Genomic DNA, 14815 nt, shown 5'->3' with positions numbered 1-14815 from the left:
TTAATAATTGATTAATAATGTGCGCATTTATTAAACGCTATCCAAATAATTTCTTGTCGTGGGCCATTGTTTATTTTAGCTTTTTCACTAAATCCAGTAGTTGCACATCCCTTATATATATAAAGTATCACTTCTAAATCTCCTCCAGACGTTTTCTGATTCAGAGAAATATTGACAAGTGGATAATCAAGTGAAATTACGTAAAAATACTTTGTACTGCAGCTAATCGAGTGATCTGGGAATACCAAGAAAAAGAAGATATTTTTGTTCCTCTCCCTCAACAAAAACCAGAAGCGATAGGAAATTATTTTTAATGTCTTACTCGCCGGGCATCTGATCTCAATGAAGCACATACAACAATGTATGGTCATTATGTTCCTTTGCACGCAATTATAGGGGCGCTCCAGTATCCCAGGGAGCCCCCTAAACAATCAATACATGGGAAAAGAAATATATACTTACCTTGTCCATAGCATGATATTTCAGGCCACTGATTGGCTGTTAGAAGATGCCGTATGTATGATAGTGTGTATATGTGGGGAATCGGGGTACCCGATATAATCTCTATCCTATACCTTAGCAGGTATTTAAGTAACTCCGGCGAAGACTGATGTGAAAAGATCAAGGACTGATTAAGACCTTAAGAGTCTTTATAGCAGGGAGAATAGGAAGAATAGATGGCCGACTACTTCTTCTCCGCCGTCGATGTTAATAGCAGTAGCTGTCTTACATTTCCCCTTGAAAATGCAGATTAAGGGCACATGGAGGACCTATTCGTGTAGCAATCAGAATGTTTAAATTAACTTGACAGACTCAAGGAGTTGTTGGTTGCCACACACCCGGCAAACTTGCATGACAATTGAGAATTAATTTTCAAGGTAGTCACCACCGCCTTTCCCTTATAAATTGGAAATTCAGATTAACTGTGTGATCCTGTGGTGTTCCGGTACACAGGGGAAAGCGTTTGCATGCGATATACACGGCCCTTTATAGAATGCCTGCAGAACAAAGGGTTATTTCCGTAAGGAACGTTATGTACGCAGAGGCTATATGTACCCAACCATACACCTGCTCAGTGACGTCTCTCTTGTTGGAGGCACGTTCAGTGTTCGTAGAGTTTTAGCCCTTTGATTGCTGAGCAGCGTTACAGACGGCTAATTAATCTGCTAGACTACATTTCTTTATTTACATTTAATGGAGTTGTCATAGTTGTGTTTTTTTTTTTTTTTTTTTTACTTCTTTTCACATACCTCTTTGTTCCTATAAACAAGTGGAGTTTCACTGACAACCCAAACTCCGCTTCGTTGCCAAAGTCTGCTGCCCGTTGTTAATTGGTGAAGCGGATTGAACATATGTATAACTAAATACCTTTTAGTGGGCCGCTACAGAAAAATGTTCTGTTGGCCCACAATAAAGTTCCGAGACCTCAGAGGTCTCTTTGGTTTCCACCAAGTTATATCAAAATGCAGGTTACCTGCGCCCCCATCTCGCAACTCCGCCGTACTCATAGGTGGCTGCGGAGACCCTCGTCAACCCTGACCGACCCAGGGAGGCCACCTTGCTACGTTCTGGAGGTGGCACTTCAGGGATGGTGGAGAAGTGGTCCTGCCATGACCACACCCTCTTACTGCCTCTAGCCACACCCCCAACAAAGGTGTCCGATTTCAACAATTGGAATGTTGGGAGTTATTCTTTTTTATATAAGAAAAATATTTTTCAAGTAAGGTTTTCTTTATGAATTTTAGTCCCGAGAAACGTCAGTTCCTAACGTTCTGTTGTTAAATTCATCTTCGGTGTCTTTGCTGGAAATTCTATTGTGTGCTGCATCTGGAATCAGAGAAGGCATTAAATCTAGAATAAGTGCATGCTCTAGAAAGGTAACACATGTTTGTAATAAGCAAACAACAACAAAAAAAGTTATTCCTCTCTGAAGCAAACACATATTAGAAATAACTTCTAGTCCTGCAAGATGATTCTGCTTTGAGTTGGTAATAGATCTTTCTGTCTCAAGAATGACTTGGAACTTCATTGTAATTAAAACAGATACTTCTTTTGCCTGAAGTTGTTCCGGGCTGGCTTTTAAATTTTGAAATGTGATTAGAAGTGTGCTGCTCTGTGTCTCATAAATCAGAATAACATAGACTTCATTATCTGGTAGATGCCAGGAGGACTTTGATGTTTTATCATGAAAGGGTGATTCTTGCAAGATCCATCACCCTCGCTGCATCTCTTTTGCATTGTAGGTCACTTTGTCGTATCCCATTTATTAAGCTCTTTTTTTCATAAGAGGCGGTTTTACGCCAAAAGTATATGCACTTGTTATTTAGATAAAACAAGCCACTGCACATTCGTGTTTGAGATTATTAGCTTGAATGAGCGTCCGTATGATCATCTTACCCATTAAAATGCACACGAGTACCTTTGGGGAACGTGATTTGTAGCTAGACCGAAGGGAGATGAAAATACACTATATGAAGAAAAGTATTGGGACACCTGACCATTACACCAACAGGGACTTTGATCACATTGCGTTCTAAATACATAGACATTAATATGACGTCGGTCCCCCTTTGCAGCTATAACAGCTTCCACTCTTCTGGGAAGGCTTTCCACAAGATTTTGGGGAGTTTCTGTGGGAATTGTTGCCCATTCATACAGTAGAGCATTTGTGAGGACAGGCACTGATGCAATCTCCGTTCCAGATCATCCCAAAGGTGTTCGAGGGGCTGAGGTCGAGGCTCTGTGCGGCCGGTCAACTTCCACACCAAACTCATCCAACCATGTCTCTATGGAGCTTTCTTTATGCACTTGGGGGGCAGTCATGCTGGAATAGAAAAGGGCCTTCCCCAAACTGTTCCCACAAAGTTGGAAGCAGAGCATCATCCAAAACGTCTTGGTATGCTGAACAGAAACCTATAGTAACCCTAAGTGTTTTGTTTTCTGTGTTGATACAGGAGTTGACCTCAATTCCTTAGAATCATTTCTCAGGGCTGTCCTCCATCTAGATTGTAAGCTTGCGAGCCAAGCCCTCTTTACCTAACCCATTTGCTTTAGTTTGCCAGTTCTGGCTTTGTCAGACCCTTTCAATGTATGGAGCGCTACATAAATTGTTGGTGCTATAAAATTAAAAAAATAATAATTATCTAGGTAAGAAATATGTTCTCTGCCTGCAGGAGCTGTTGGCAAGCAGTTAACTGTGTGTAAGCAGGCAGTGCCAGTAGCCTGGAGCAAAAAGCTTGAAACTTCTGCCTTCTCAAAATTTGTAGACCGTAAAAGTATAACTTTGGGTTCCTTTAACATACCCCTTGATAAAATGAAGATGGCATTGACAGAGGGCAGTAGTATGGGCGCGGATACAGAGGAAGAACAGTGGAAGCTGAGATTGAGTGTTGTGAACTATCGTGTGCTTGAAAGAATGGGGTAGAGGGGGCCACAAGATGGAGTTTGCCGACAAGATGTCTCTCAAAGGTGGTTTGACCCAAGCAATGTTACCTTCTGCTTCCCAGCTAACTTATTTCACCCGGCAAACACTACACCGCCCTTTCCGTAACGATAATAAACAAAGCTATGCTCGTATGTGTGAAGGGTTTTTATTTGATTAGAACACGGAGCAGAGTTTCTGCCAATATTCAATGGTTCCAGAAGAAGCGCTGATAACGGCTGTGTTTATGGCCCCGTACGTTTAGCTGGATGAATTGCTCACGCATTTTAGGTTTATTATACGTTCCTCTCTAGACACATTTTGGTTTGTTTATTTCAAGGCGTTATACATTATTTGAATGGGCGCTTCAGGAAAATGCATTGCTCTGATAAGTCCATTTTTACATCTTCAGTAATGTATTTTGTACTTTTACGCCGCGGTAATGACTGTTCCTTTACTTATATTACCTTATCAAAAATGTATTCGCAGGTGAAATTTGCGCCGTTTCCTTGATAATTACCCAGCTGGCAGGATAAACCGTCCTGCTTTTAGAGAATACTCTGTGATTAAAAGGAGACGGCGAAGGCGGTTAAACACGGTGTGTCCTTCACAAAGAGTAGGCCGGTTTCTTATGGACACATTAGGTCTTATCTGCTAACCCAGGAACACCTTGTGGGGTTCATCATTTGATTACTATCACCAAAACTCTTTTTGATTATGTTTTTAGAAGAACGGATTATAGCTCACCTGTTTGTTGATTTCACTTAATATAATACCCAGAATAATTATTTCATGTGTTATGTGCTTGCCTATGGGCTTTAACTGGCCTCCCCAACATAACAGCAAGGCACTTCCACCGTGCTTAGTGTCTCTGGTTGCTCAGGATGGATGATAGAGTTCAATATGTTGGTTAACGGAGCTTTAGTCCTATTGTGCTTACTCAAGGAGTTAGTAACTAAGGGAACAAACGAGAGACGGAAGGAGATTTTAGATATAAGCGGTCCGTAATACAAGTCCTGTCCTAAACACGATTGCAGAAAGAGAATGTATAGAAGCCCTATAAATGTTCCAGAAATGTCATGATCTTCCTTACGCTAGACATCTTGGCAGCTATGTAGGACTGCTAGAAAACACTCGGAAAGGCTTCAGGTAGCGGCCTTGCCAGCCGTCCCCTGTCTGCTTGCATTTATCTGTCATATACCTCCTTCACTAGAAGAACTATTCTATATCATATATATATATATATATATATATATAATGCTATATAACCGTGGCCGTATATATATAATGCAATGTAACCGTGGCCGTGTATATATGTGTGTGTAAATATATATATATATATATATATATATATATCAATCAATATAACCGTGGCCGTGTATACATAATGCAATATAACCGTGGCCGTATATATATATATATATATATATATATATATATATATATATATATATATATATATATATATATATATATATATAATGCGATATAACCGTGGCCAAGTTAATTGCGAATTAGTGTGACATTTAGATGTTTGTGTCAGTAGCCTTTGCCTAAAGCTCCAAATGTTCCTATGGACTAATAGCCACCCCTGTGATTTCAGGTGACCCCATAAAATCCTTTTTTATAGATCCACTGCTATCATTTGAAGGAATTTAGCTAAGAATGGTGATAATAAAAATATAGATTTTATGCATTCACGTTTATATTGCAAATAAAAAATAAGGGATTAAAAAAAAAATATCTACTTTTAGCTAGTTTTTTCCCCCCATCCATTTATTTTTATCTAAAGGGCTTTGTCCTGAAAACATTGCGTATCTCATGTTGGGTGATAATGCCGCTTAGCCTGTCTCCATGACTTTTTCCAGACAAGCAATGAAATAACTGCTTCCCTGCACAAATTGGCATTTTAACACGAAGATTAACTTTAAAAACAACAAGCAAGACAAAGAGAAAAAAAATCTGAAGTATGCTTTTAAAGGTCACGACAATAAACTCTTTTTAGAAGGGAATTGTAGCATTGCGGGGGGATTGTGTCCACGACTGATTTCTGCCATGTTCCATGTGTTATTTTTTCCACCTTTTTCTCTACATAATAATAATTCATAGTTCTTTATGGATATGCTCATTTTTTTGTGCGTATTTTCTTCCGCAAAGGTTATGCAATGATTGGTCATCAAATTATTCATTTTTGCACAAAAGCCTCCTCATCATAAGTCCGCATTTACATAAGCACTTAACTTAAAAAAAAAAAAAAAACAATGCACCTTCGAATGCTGGCGTCTATTCATATGCAAATATATTTGAAAGCCTTGTTCTATTTGTCGCCAATATATATATATATATAATAGAAAGGAAGGAACTTTTGATACATATTAAGGTTTTTTTTATTTAATTTTTTTACATTTTATTTTCAGTTTTTCTTTTTCTTATGATATTAGAATTTTTATACGAGAGACATATTTTATATGTCATGTGCATCTCATTTTTAGCGTCCAAGAGAATTTCCCAATGAACTTTGTAACTATAACTCAACAATAATAATAATAATAATAATAAAAAAACAAACACCTGTAAATAAATTCAGCGTTTATTAGCCACCCTATTTGCCGGCATAGAGCATTCATACAGGTGCTGCGAGTTCAGAAGCTTTATTTCTTTCCGTGCAAATAGTTAACTATTTAGATGATAATGTCTACTTGGCTTATGTGTTTTATGTCGATGAGGAGTAATGGAATATTGTCACGTTCCAGATTAAGATCGGCCCTAACGTTCCACCTTACATATTAACCGTTATTTTTAATTAAGTGGAAATATGAATTGTACCTCCTTTTTTTTTTTATTTTCTGTTGTGTGGCCGGAAGGAGCAGTCATGTTGATGCTTTGTCATGTATAAAATTACGGGGGTGGGGGGGGTTATGGGAAAGCAGGGCCCTTTCTATGCCCTTGGCGGTGGCGGGTACCAGGAAACGTAAAACAGAATTACATAGAAACAAGAATAAAAACTAAATTTTGATCAACGTGCTAGGTTTAAGTTGGGTTTTATGCCACATTTCCCCTCTTTCCTAATGTTCTGTAGAAAATAGAATAGACCTAGCTTGCTCTTTATCCATAATCAGTTCTTATTATTGCCGCATCACACATCTACAGAATAGTCCTCCGTAATCTTCGTTATGATGTCTACACGCATTTCCCTGGTCTTAAACTGTATTAATTTGGGCATTGTTAGACACGGACGTCCGAGATTTATGTTGTCAGAAGCTGCTGGTGTTGCATGTTCTCCTCGTAAGCCTTTGTGGCCTTGTACATTATTCCATTGAACATGAGTTTTTTTCCCCTCGATGCCTCTTATGAGTTAAGCTCCTGCCTCCCAAGCAGTTGCATTCACGGCGTCCTTATCTTTTCCTTCTTTACCATCCCCAGTTTTGAAGCAGGAGAACTGAAGATTGTCCCCTGGATTGAGCAGAAACACAGAGACAAAGACTGGTGTGAAGAACCCAAGTGCAAGTAAGTCTGTTTTCAAGCATGATAGCAAAGAACACATCAGTTGGACACTCATAGATATTTAAATGAGAGTTTTTCACGCGTTCCACTCAATATGTTAATACATTTAACAGAATTACAGAGTCACGCCTGGGAATGAAGCAGAACATTACTGAGCATTAAGAATAGACGGAACCCAAGCTAAATCCCAACGCTGTGGCCGTGGCTTTTTTGTTACTTTCACAGAACTAAATTGGTTTTCATTCTATTGGAGAGCCTAGCGAGACTCTCGATTAAATAAAAAAAAATGAACAGAGAGCTTTAGTGGAAAATAGCACAAAACACTTTATTAAAAGGTATTCTGTGACCTTCCAACCATACTCATACATTTGTGATTGCAAAATAAATACAATCTGATGAAGAGCCATAGAGAGAGGTCACATTACCGACTCATTGTCCTACCACCCCCTTACTTCAGTGGCAACTGTTTATTCTCACAGCAAAACATATAATTAAGGTTAAGAGGGCCTTGTCAGCCGCCTTCCGTTAGAAAGGAGGAACCGAGAAACCTATAAAGCCCGAGAAGTCTACCTGAACTCTCTAAAGTAAAAACAGACAAATTCATTGGACCCGATGGGATAAACCCAAAGTTATTCAAAGAGCTCCCGAGTGTCTTGGCAAAACCTTTCACAGACTTATATAACCAGTGACTATTGGCAGGAGTGGTTCTAGGAGATTGGAAGTTGGCAACTGTAGAACCACTTCACCAAAAAAGCTAGCAGGGAAGACTCTGCCAGCTACAGACCAGGAAGTCTTACATCAGTAGTTGGGAATTAATGGAAATCAAAGGTTTGTTTAATATCTGAAAGTAAACAGGTTGCAAGATCAGAAGCAGCAGGGGTTTATTGGAGGGGGGTCCTGTCAAACTAATGTCATTTTTTTTTGACTGGGTAACTAAAATAAAGACCATGGAGGAGCCGTTAATACAGCCTATCTGGATTTCACTAAGGGGTTTGACACCCTCATATAAGACTTATACATAATCTGCAGTGTTTGGGGTTTGAGTGACAGGCAGCAGAAGGTTATAGTTAATGTATATTCAGAGGAAGGTCTTGTTACTAGCGGGGTACTTCAGAGATCAGTATTGGAACCCGTACTTTTTAATATTTTTATTATCAATATTACAAAAGGTGTTACTGGCAAGGTTATATAAAAGTCTCCAAGTGTGGCAGCTGCGGTTTAATGTTGATAAATGCAAAGTAATGCTCTTGGGGCATACATATCCAAAGGCAAAATATAGCATAGGGGCATTGTTCTTTCACAACAGGCAACAAGCAAAATGGGGCTAAAATAACAGAGCGATGACTCAAATAAAAAATGCTAATAAGCAGCTGTCTGAATACTTTATATAGTGCAAAAGCAGCATCACTGTAAAAATGAGTATTTCTTGTAATATTCATAAATGGGGGTTCCCCGTGAAACATGTCGGCAGCGTGTTATGTTACTGCTTTCGTTGCTCGCTCGTTGGTTTGGAATGGAGAGTTTGCTGCTCGTTCTCGGCCATTACACTGTTAATCACGTTGCTTGGTTATTGTCCCTATAAGCCGACTCTGACGGTACTTTTCGGTAACCTCAGTTGTCTGTTTATAGTTGTTTTTGACTGTCTGTGCTGTTCATTCTCCGAGACCTGCATGCAAAATATAGCATTCTTCCTTCCAGAGAAAGCTAGCTGTAGGTTATAAAAAAAAAAAAAGCATAAATATAAATTTGTTGGAACGTGCAGAAAAGAAATAATGTTTTTTCTGCCGCTCATCTGTTTTGTAGAAAAGAGAAAAATCTAAAGAGCTGCAGAAATCACTTTTCCCAGGTTCGCGGTTCTGGTTTATTAGGACCCAACGTCTTCCATCCATCGTGCCTTCTTACCTTTGCACGAGGATGGTTATTAGCATCCCCGTGAGCCTTCTCCACCGTCTCCTTCCTGAACACCAACAAACCAAAATTTGAATACGATTATACAGTATTCCTTTACCTCCCCTGGTGTGTTTTACCAAATCTTACAATATTGCGTATAGAAACAACAAGAAATGGGTTTATACGTTGCATAAGTAAAATATATTCCTTTTTTTCTGTACCTTACGGTCATATCATTAACTATCGGTAGGTCAAAAAGTCAATTCAAGTTCTTAATAACGTCGTAGCCCTAGCTGTGCCTTTAAAAGAAAAATAGACATAATGGAGATATATAATATCTAAAAAAAAAAAAAAACACCGGCTTTGTTAAGCTCCTTTTTATTAGATCAATCTCAATAGTAAGGACATAAAAGTTTGACGAACCTCTAGAATAAAAACATGTAAATGTCTGACCTGTGACACCACAGCTTCATGTTGTAGCTGAGTGTGATACTGCAGTAAATCACACTCGGCCAATTAAACCTCTTTTGGCAATCGCTGCAAGTTCTGTTTAAATATTTAGTTGCAGAAGATATTTTTTAAATGTATTAATTTTATTTTTATGTTCTTTTATTATTTTTAGTTTTATTATTTTTAAATATATATATATATATATATATATATTTTTTTTTTTTTGTAAAGCCAGCCTTTTGTGGAACTGATTCAATAAAGCAGTGGCTTTCTCCTGTTCCATTAAACCGCTCTAACAACCAACAAAGGCTTTTATTTTCTCCGGGAACAATGCAGATACTAAAGAAAAAAAAAAAAAACCCTCCACTCCATCATGTAATCATTAATACATACACAGCCTGGAGGAATTGGCCGGCAGCCTCGCGTTCTCCGGCTGCACGGATAATATCAGACAACACTGGCGGAATAAGAATTCCCATCGCCTGCGCCGCACGCAAGGACAAAGGATTTATGGAAAGACCGAGCAAGGGCAAGGAGCCTTAAAATAGAACCTTAGCCGGGCTTGCGGGATTCATTGGCGCGCGGGAATGTTTTGTGTGTAAAGAACAGGCGCGTTATTTCTAATTCCGAAGCTGCGGCTCGGTTTTTAACCCCTTTTGGTTTGTGTAACTGCAGGCGAGGTTATTGCAGCTGAATGAGATTTGATTCATAAATGGAGACCGGGGTGTTTTTTTTCTTATTATAAATAATATCGCCACCCCCTTCGCCTCCGCTATTCATAGCGTAATGTTTATTGGAAAATAACCATATATACGAGGTACGGTCGCTGCCTGTAATGTGTTTGCAATGTGACTGTAGAGCGAGGAATGCCAATAATATACGCGTCGTATATTAGGTGAATTGCATTAATAAAAAGGGAATTTTAAGCATATCCCCCTGGTTAACTGCATAACTGCCAACAGTCTCAATAACTTGGCTTATATCGGAGCTTTTGGCTTCCCCATCCTCCGTCACTCTTATTGGTGCTCTGATCGCTGGTCGGCATGGTTTGTGGTGTGAACTATAATGGTATCTGCGTCTAGTCTTCGAGCCCCCAACTTTGATTAATAAAAATATTCTTTGTTTTTGGTTTGTCCCGCTTTGGTCCAAGAACTTCACCTCTATCGGCGCACATCCAATAGCCTCGTTCATCCCTCTTAATCGTGGTCTTACCGGAGTTCTATTCCATTATTCCAACGCTCTCATTGTTTCAGTTCCATGTAGTGACATCACACAATTGGGAAGAATAAAAACGATGTAAATGGACCATTTTTTCCTCTTGATGTGTACATTTTCCTGCAGTTTTCTCCCTACAACAATTCATGTTTCCGTGTGTCGCTGTTTAGGTGACGGAGGTCCAGTTAATAACTTGTAGTTTTAGGGCGCGCATGGAGGACGTTCTCTTCCGTTTCTGTAACGCTGAGTGATTCTGCGGGTTTTGACAGCCGTGCGTTTGCGAGGTGGTTAGCCTTGCCTTCGCTGTGAGTAATAGCTCCGGCGCTGCAGCGTGTTCACCGCTCACTCGTCTCCATCTTGTTTACCAGATTAACCGTGGAGCCGAGTTCTTCAGACATGGCCCAATTTTTATACGACGAGCAGCCGGAGCTAATTTTATACAGAAGCGATCGTTTGTCAGTTGATTTACTGAAAATCTGGTACCACAAAAGAGCGGAGGAAATTGAGAACTATGCCCGACAGGTAACAATCTGTCTTTTTTGTTTGGTTTCTTGTTTTTTTTTTTTGTTTTTTTTTTGTTTTGTTTTTTGTACCTGACTTTTTAACCTTGCAGGTAATAATCCTGCTTTTATTTATACTTTATTTCTGTGCACTGCATACCTCCATGGCTTATTATTATTAATATTAATATCCGTAGTATTATTAATATTATTAACTAAAGTGGATTAGGTGCCAACGAATGCTAAAGTTCCGTTTAACAGTAGCACTGCTTTCTCAAGTTTTAATTTTTAAATGTTTTAATTATGATTATTATTATTATGATTATGAAAAAGAATGCCGAGGTAATTGTTAGCAGAGTTTCTCCAGGTGCATCGGTTATATCGTTCAGCACCGCGGACAGCTGAATATAAGCAGGGCTCACCAGATTGAACTTGGTTTTTAGAGTTCGGCACCATGGACAGCGTCTTGAGCGTGAGCGAGCAGTGTGAGAATATTATTGTTCCAGCCAGCAGATTGAGCAGGGCTATTGCAATCACAGGAGAATACAGAATTAATGTTTGGTAGATCTTGGGTTGTTGATGCACAGTTTGATTATGTATTATGCTTACAATGCATGGCATTTTATACTCCTGCATTGCTTATGCAGGCATCTACTACTCTTTCTGTAAAGTGAAGGGGATATCACCACCTTAAAAGGCTACTTCTTTTCCTCTATTAAGCTATGTGAAGTGTAAGCGTTATTTCTACATACATACCATCTCTACTAGGTTGACGGAGCGCTCTCACTGGTGCGTCTTGGAAAAGAGCGAAACATTCCTGGCCTGCAGATCCTGTCTGATGACCTGGTCACACTGGAGACAATCGTTTATGAGGCCGGCTGTGACGCATCTTTGACTCTGAAAGATCTCCAACAGATTCAAGACATTGATAAACTGAGGCTCTTATTGGCAAATGTGAGTTACTGAAACTCCTGTATAGAATGTTGATGCTGGCAAAGCTGGTTGAGCATAGTTTTTATGCCCCATATAAACTGCTTTGGAATCCCACCTATATCCGTGAATGATATCATATCTCCGGATAGCTATCAGAGCCATTCAAGACAACAATGGAGTAAGACACATACTGTTGGAAAGGAGGTCATATCCAGCGCAGGCACATGTCACCATACCCTCCCGCTAGAACAGCATAGATTTCCCCCGCAGAAGCAACAGCAATGATGGGGAACCCCAGATTTATCTACCAGCTTAGACTTTCCTCTGGGCTGGTATTATGTTGGGTCTTTTGTTAGATCATCCTACCCAGGCACAGACTAGCATGTGGCTGATGGTGATCCTTTGGTGTCCAGGTGATGGATGGATGTATAGCGACCAGTCATGCATATACAGCTGGTGGCCTCTGGCCTGAAGGTACCAGGGCTGCTCTTAATCCCTGTCCTGGCCCAATCCAACTCTTTGGCCTTAATGCGTACAACCTAATGTCAACCACTCCTCCTGCCAATTTGCCCGCACTTTCATGTGATGAATGATGATTATAGATGGTCAAGTTTAGTTTAATTTTCTTTGAATATTTCATGGCTAACAGGTTGCAACATGAACACAAAATGATGCCATTAATTTAAGTTTATAATGCTGTCGCAGCCAGGCTTAGTGCACAGCTTGGTTTATGAAACCCAACTGTGTTTTCTGAAATGATTAAAGATACTTTTTTTCAACTAGTTGAACTCTCCAGTCAACCTTTCTGAATATTTCTCACTTTTAATGATTTTGAAAGTTGCCTCTGTTGAAACGGTGACACTTGCTGATTAGAATAAACAAATAGGAATGATATACAGCGTCTTTACAAGATGTGATTAGTGTGACTTGAGGGTGCGTTAGACCGCTGAGTTGGTATCTCTGTGAACTATATCAGTCGGAGCACAAAGCACATGTTGGTTAAACGCCTAATGGCCTTCCCAGCTTCTTATCCGTCAGTAAATGCTGTTTAGACTTCATATGTACCTTCTCAAAGAATAAAAAATGTCAAAATTCTAGAATTCTTGGATCGTTATTGTTAAAGATGCTTTTCCGCTAAGCGAATCAACTCCAACAGGTTTAAAGGCTTTGTTGCCATAGCAGATTTTTTTTTTTTCTTTCTTACCAAGTTCAAACTGTAAAGAGTAAGACGAAGGTCGGCATAACTTTTGCTTAACACAGAATTGAGTTCATGGCTTTTCTAGATTGGAACATGAGCTTTTGATGGATAACTTCATTTTGCAGAGCTCAGAAGAAGACTACATGAAAAATGCGTATCAGTGGATGGTGCCCTTCCTTCATCGCTGCGAGGCTCAGGCTCCTGGCTCGGCCAATGCGCTTTTGAAGGAATATTTAGTGACGCTGGCAAAAGATGACCTTAAATTCCCTTTGAAGGTTTTTCAACATTCCAAACCGGACGTAAGTTCACATAGTCTTTCTTTTTTTTGTTTTGATCTGCTCGATGTGAAGCCCAAAATAATGGGCACAACCCATTACTCTTTTCATGATAAAATCACAGATTTCTTGATTTTTGCATCCATGGGTTTTTCCAGAGATATGGCAACCATTACCTGTTCCAAAAACAAAAAATAAAAGTACAGCAAGAACAATACACATTAAAAACATTGTTTCTCATGTAAAATTCTGGAGTGATCCAAAACAAAGATACCTAATGCAGCGCCATGCCGCTAGTACTATGGATTAATCACTGAGCAAGCTTGTGCAGGCTTTCTCCCTCTAATATACTAATATCGAAGAGCAATTTGTTGACATGTAAATATTTGATTAGATGACTTGATGAATTTTTCATACGGTTAGTGCAAAGAGAATCTGCGTTTCAGTCATCTTTTCTTCTTAAAATCCATCTGCGCTGTTTGCTTATAGGCTGATCTCGTGCTTCTTTTTGCTGCCTGTCATATGTAATATATCTCATTGACCCAGTAATAGACTTCCTCAGAAGCACAATTCACATTAAAGTACACATGCCATCTGTCCGCTGTTCTTTGGTGTGATTTCATTAATTTTAAGGTTTCGCTGTGCATGGTTGTAGTGATGATGGGTATACATGCAAGCAAGTGATCTGTTTTCCCTATTTAAATGGACAGTAAAATGTCCTAGACAGACTTAAATTACTATGTGACTAGTTATTAGGCATTCTTTAAAAAGGGTTGCCAGATAAGTTCCTTACATTAGGGAGAAGCTGCAGTAGGAGTACTTTCTGTGCATGTGCCCCATTGGGGGGTCTTATTAGAAACAAACCCCTTCCAGGGCAATGTTCGCCGAGCCACCCCAGGGACTGACTGAGGGTAAGTGTATCATGGACCATGAGGTGTGTTGGGCTGAATATCTGGGGATCGGACATTTCCAATGGGCGCACCACGCAAATTTAAAGTGATCTCTCAGCTATCCCTATGCATTAAAGTGTTTTGATGGCTCCAGCGTCCCTTTAAATTATGACTATGGTTATTATTTAAAAGTCCTTGCCACTGTGGCATAGCAGATACAACATATTATATGTTTCTATAATCTGTATCATAGTGGGATGTAGCTGGATATACCCTATAAGCTTTAGGTGAAGCATCTATAGCAGCTTTTGCTGAAACACCAGTAGGCACAGGATCTGGAGCACCCGTCTGGATCTATTTTCCCCTTTACGCCTGCCATGACATGAGCTTTGTTGTTGGGACACATGGAGTAACTCTTTATCTGTCCTTGGTAATTATGTATTGGAATGCTATACTTTGACGCCCTGTTACTGCCTTCAGTAGTGTTTTGTATAGCATTCTCGGGCCAACAGAAGATAAGGTAGAATCGCATGACCTTT

At 39.5% G+C, this 14815-nt stretch overlaps 1 protein-coding gene across 1 annotated transcript in view; it reads left to right on the top strand.

The window, feature by feature from the left end:
• The window catches only part of NBAS (NBAS subunit of NRZ tethering complex), a 253053-nt gene that overhangs the window by 57675 nt on the left and 180563 nt on the right, over nucleotides 1-14815 (top strand). The window contains exons 22-25 of the mRNA XM_053461340.1: nucleotides 6845-6928; nucleotides 10849-11002; nucleotides 11749-11934; nucleotides 13237-13410. Coding sequence (XP_053317315.1) covers nucleotides 6845-6928; nucleotides 10849-11002; nucleotides 11749-11934; nucleotides 13237-13410 — 598 coding nt within the window. The remainder of the gene's footprint in view (nucleotides 1-6844; nucleotides 6929-10848; nucleotides 11003-11748; nucleotides 11935-13236; nucleotides 13411-14815) is intronic.

The sequence above is a fragment of the Spea bombifrons genome, chromosome 3 (assembly GCF_027358695.1).
Source record: "Spea bombifrons isolate aSpeBom1 chromosome 3, aSpeBom1.2.pri, whole genome shotgun sequence".
NCBI classification, from domain to species: domain Eukaryota; kingdom Metazoa; phylum Chordata; class Amphibia; order Anura; family Pelobatidae; genus Spea; species Spea bombifrons.
The sequence above is the reverse complement of the archived record's forward strand: the minus strand, read 5'-3'. Positions and strand labels throughout refer to the sequence as shown.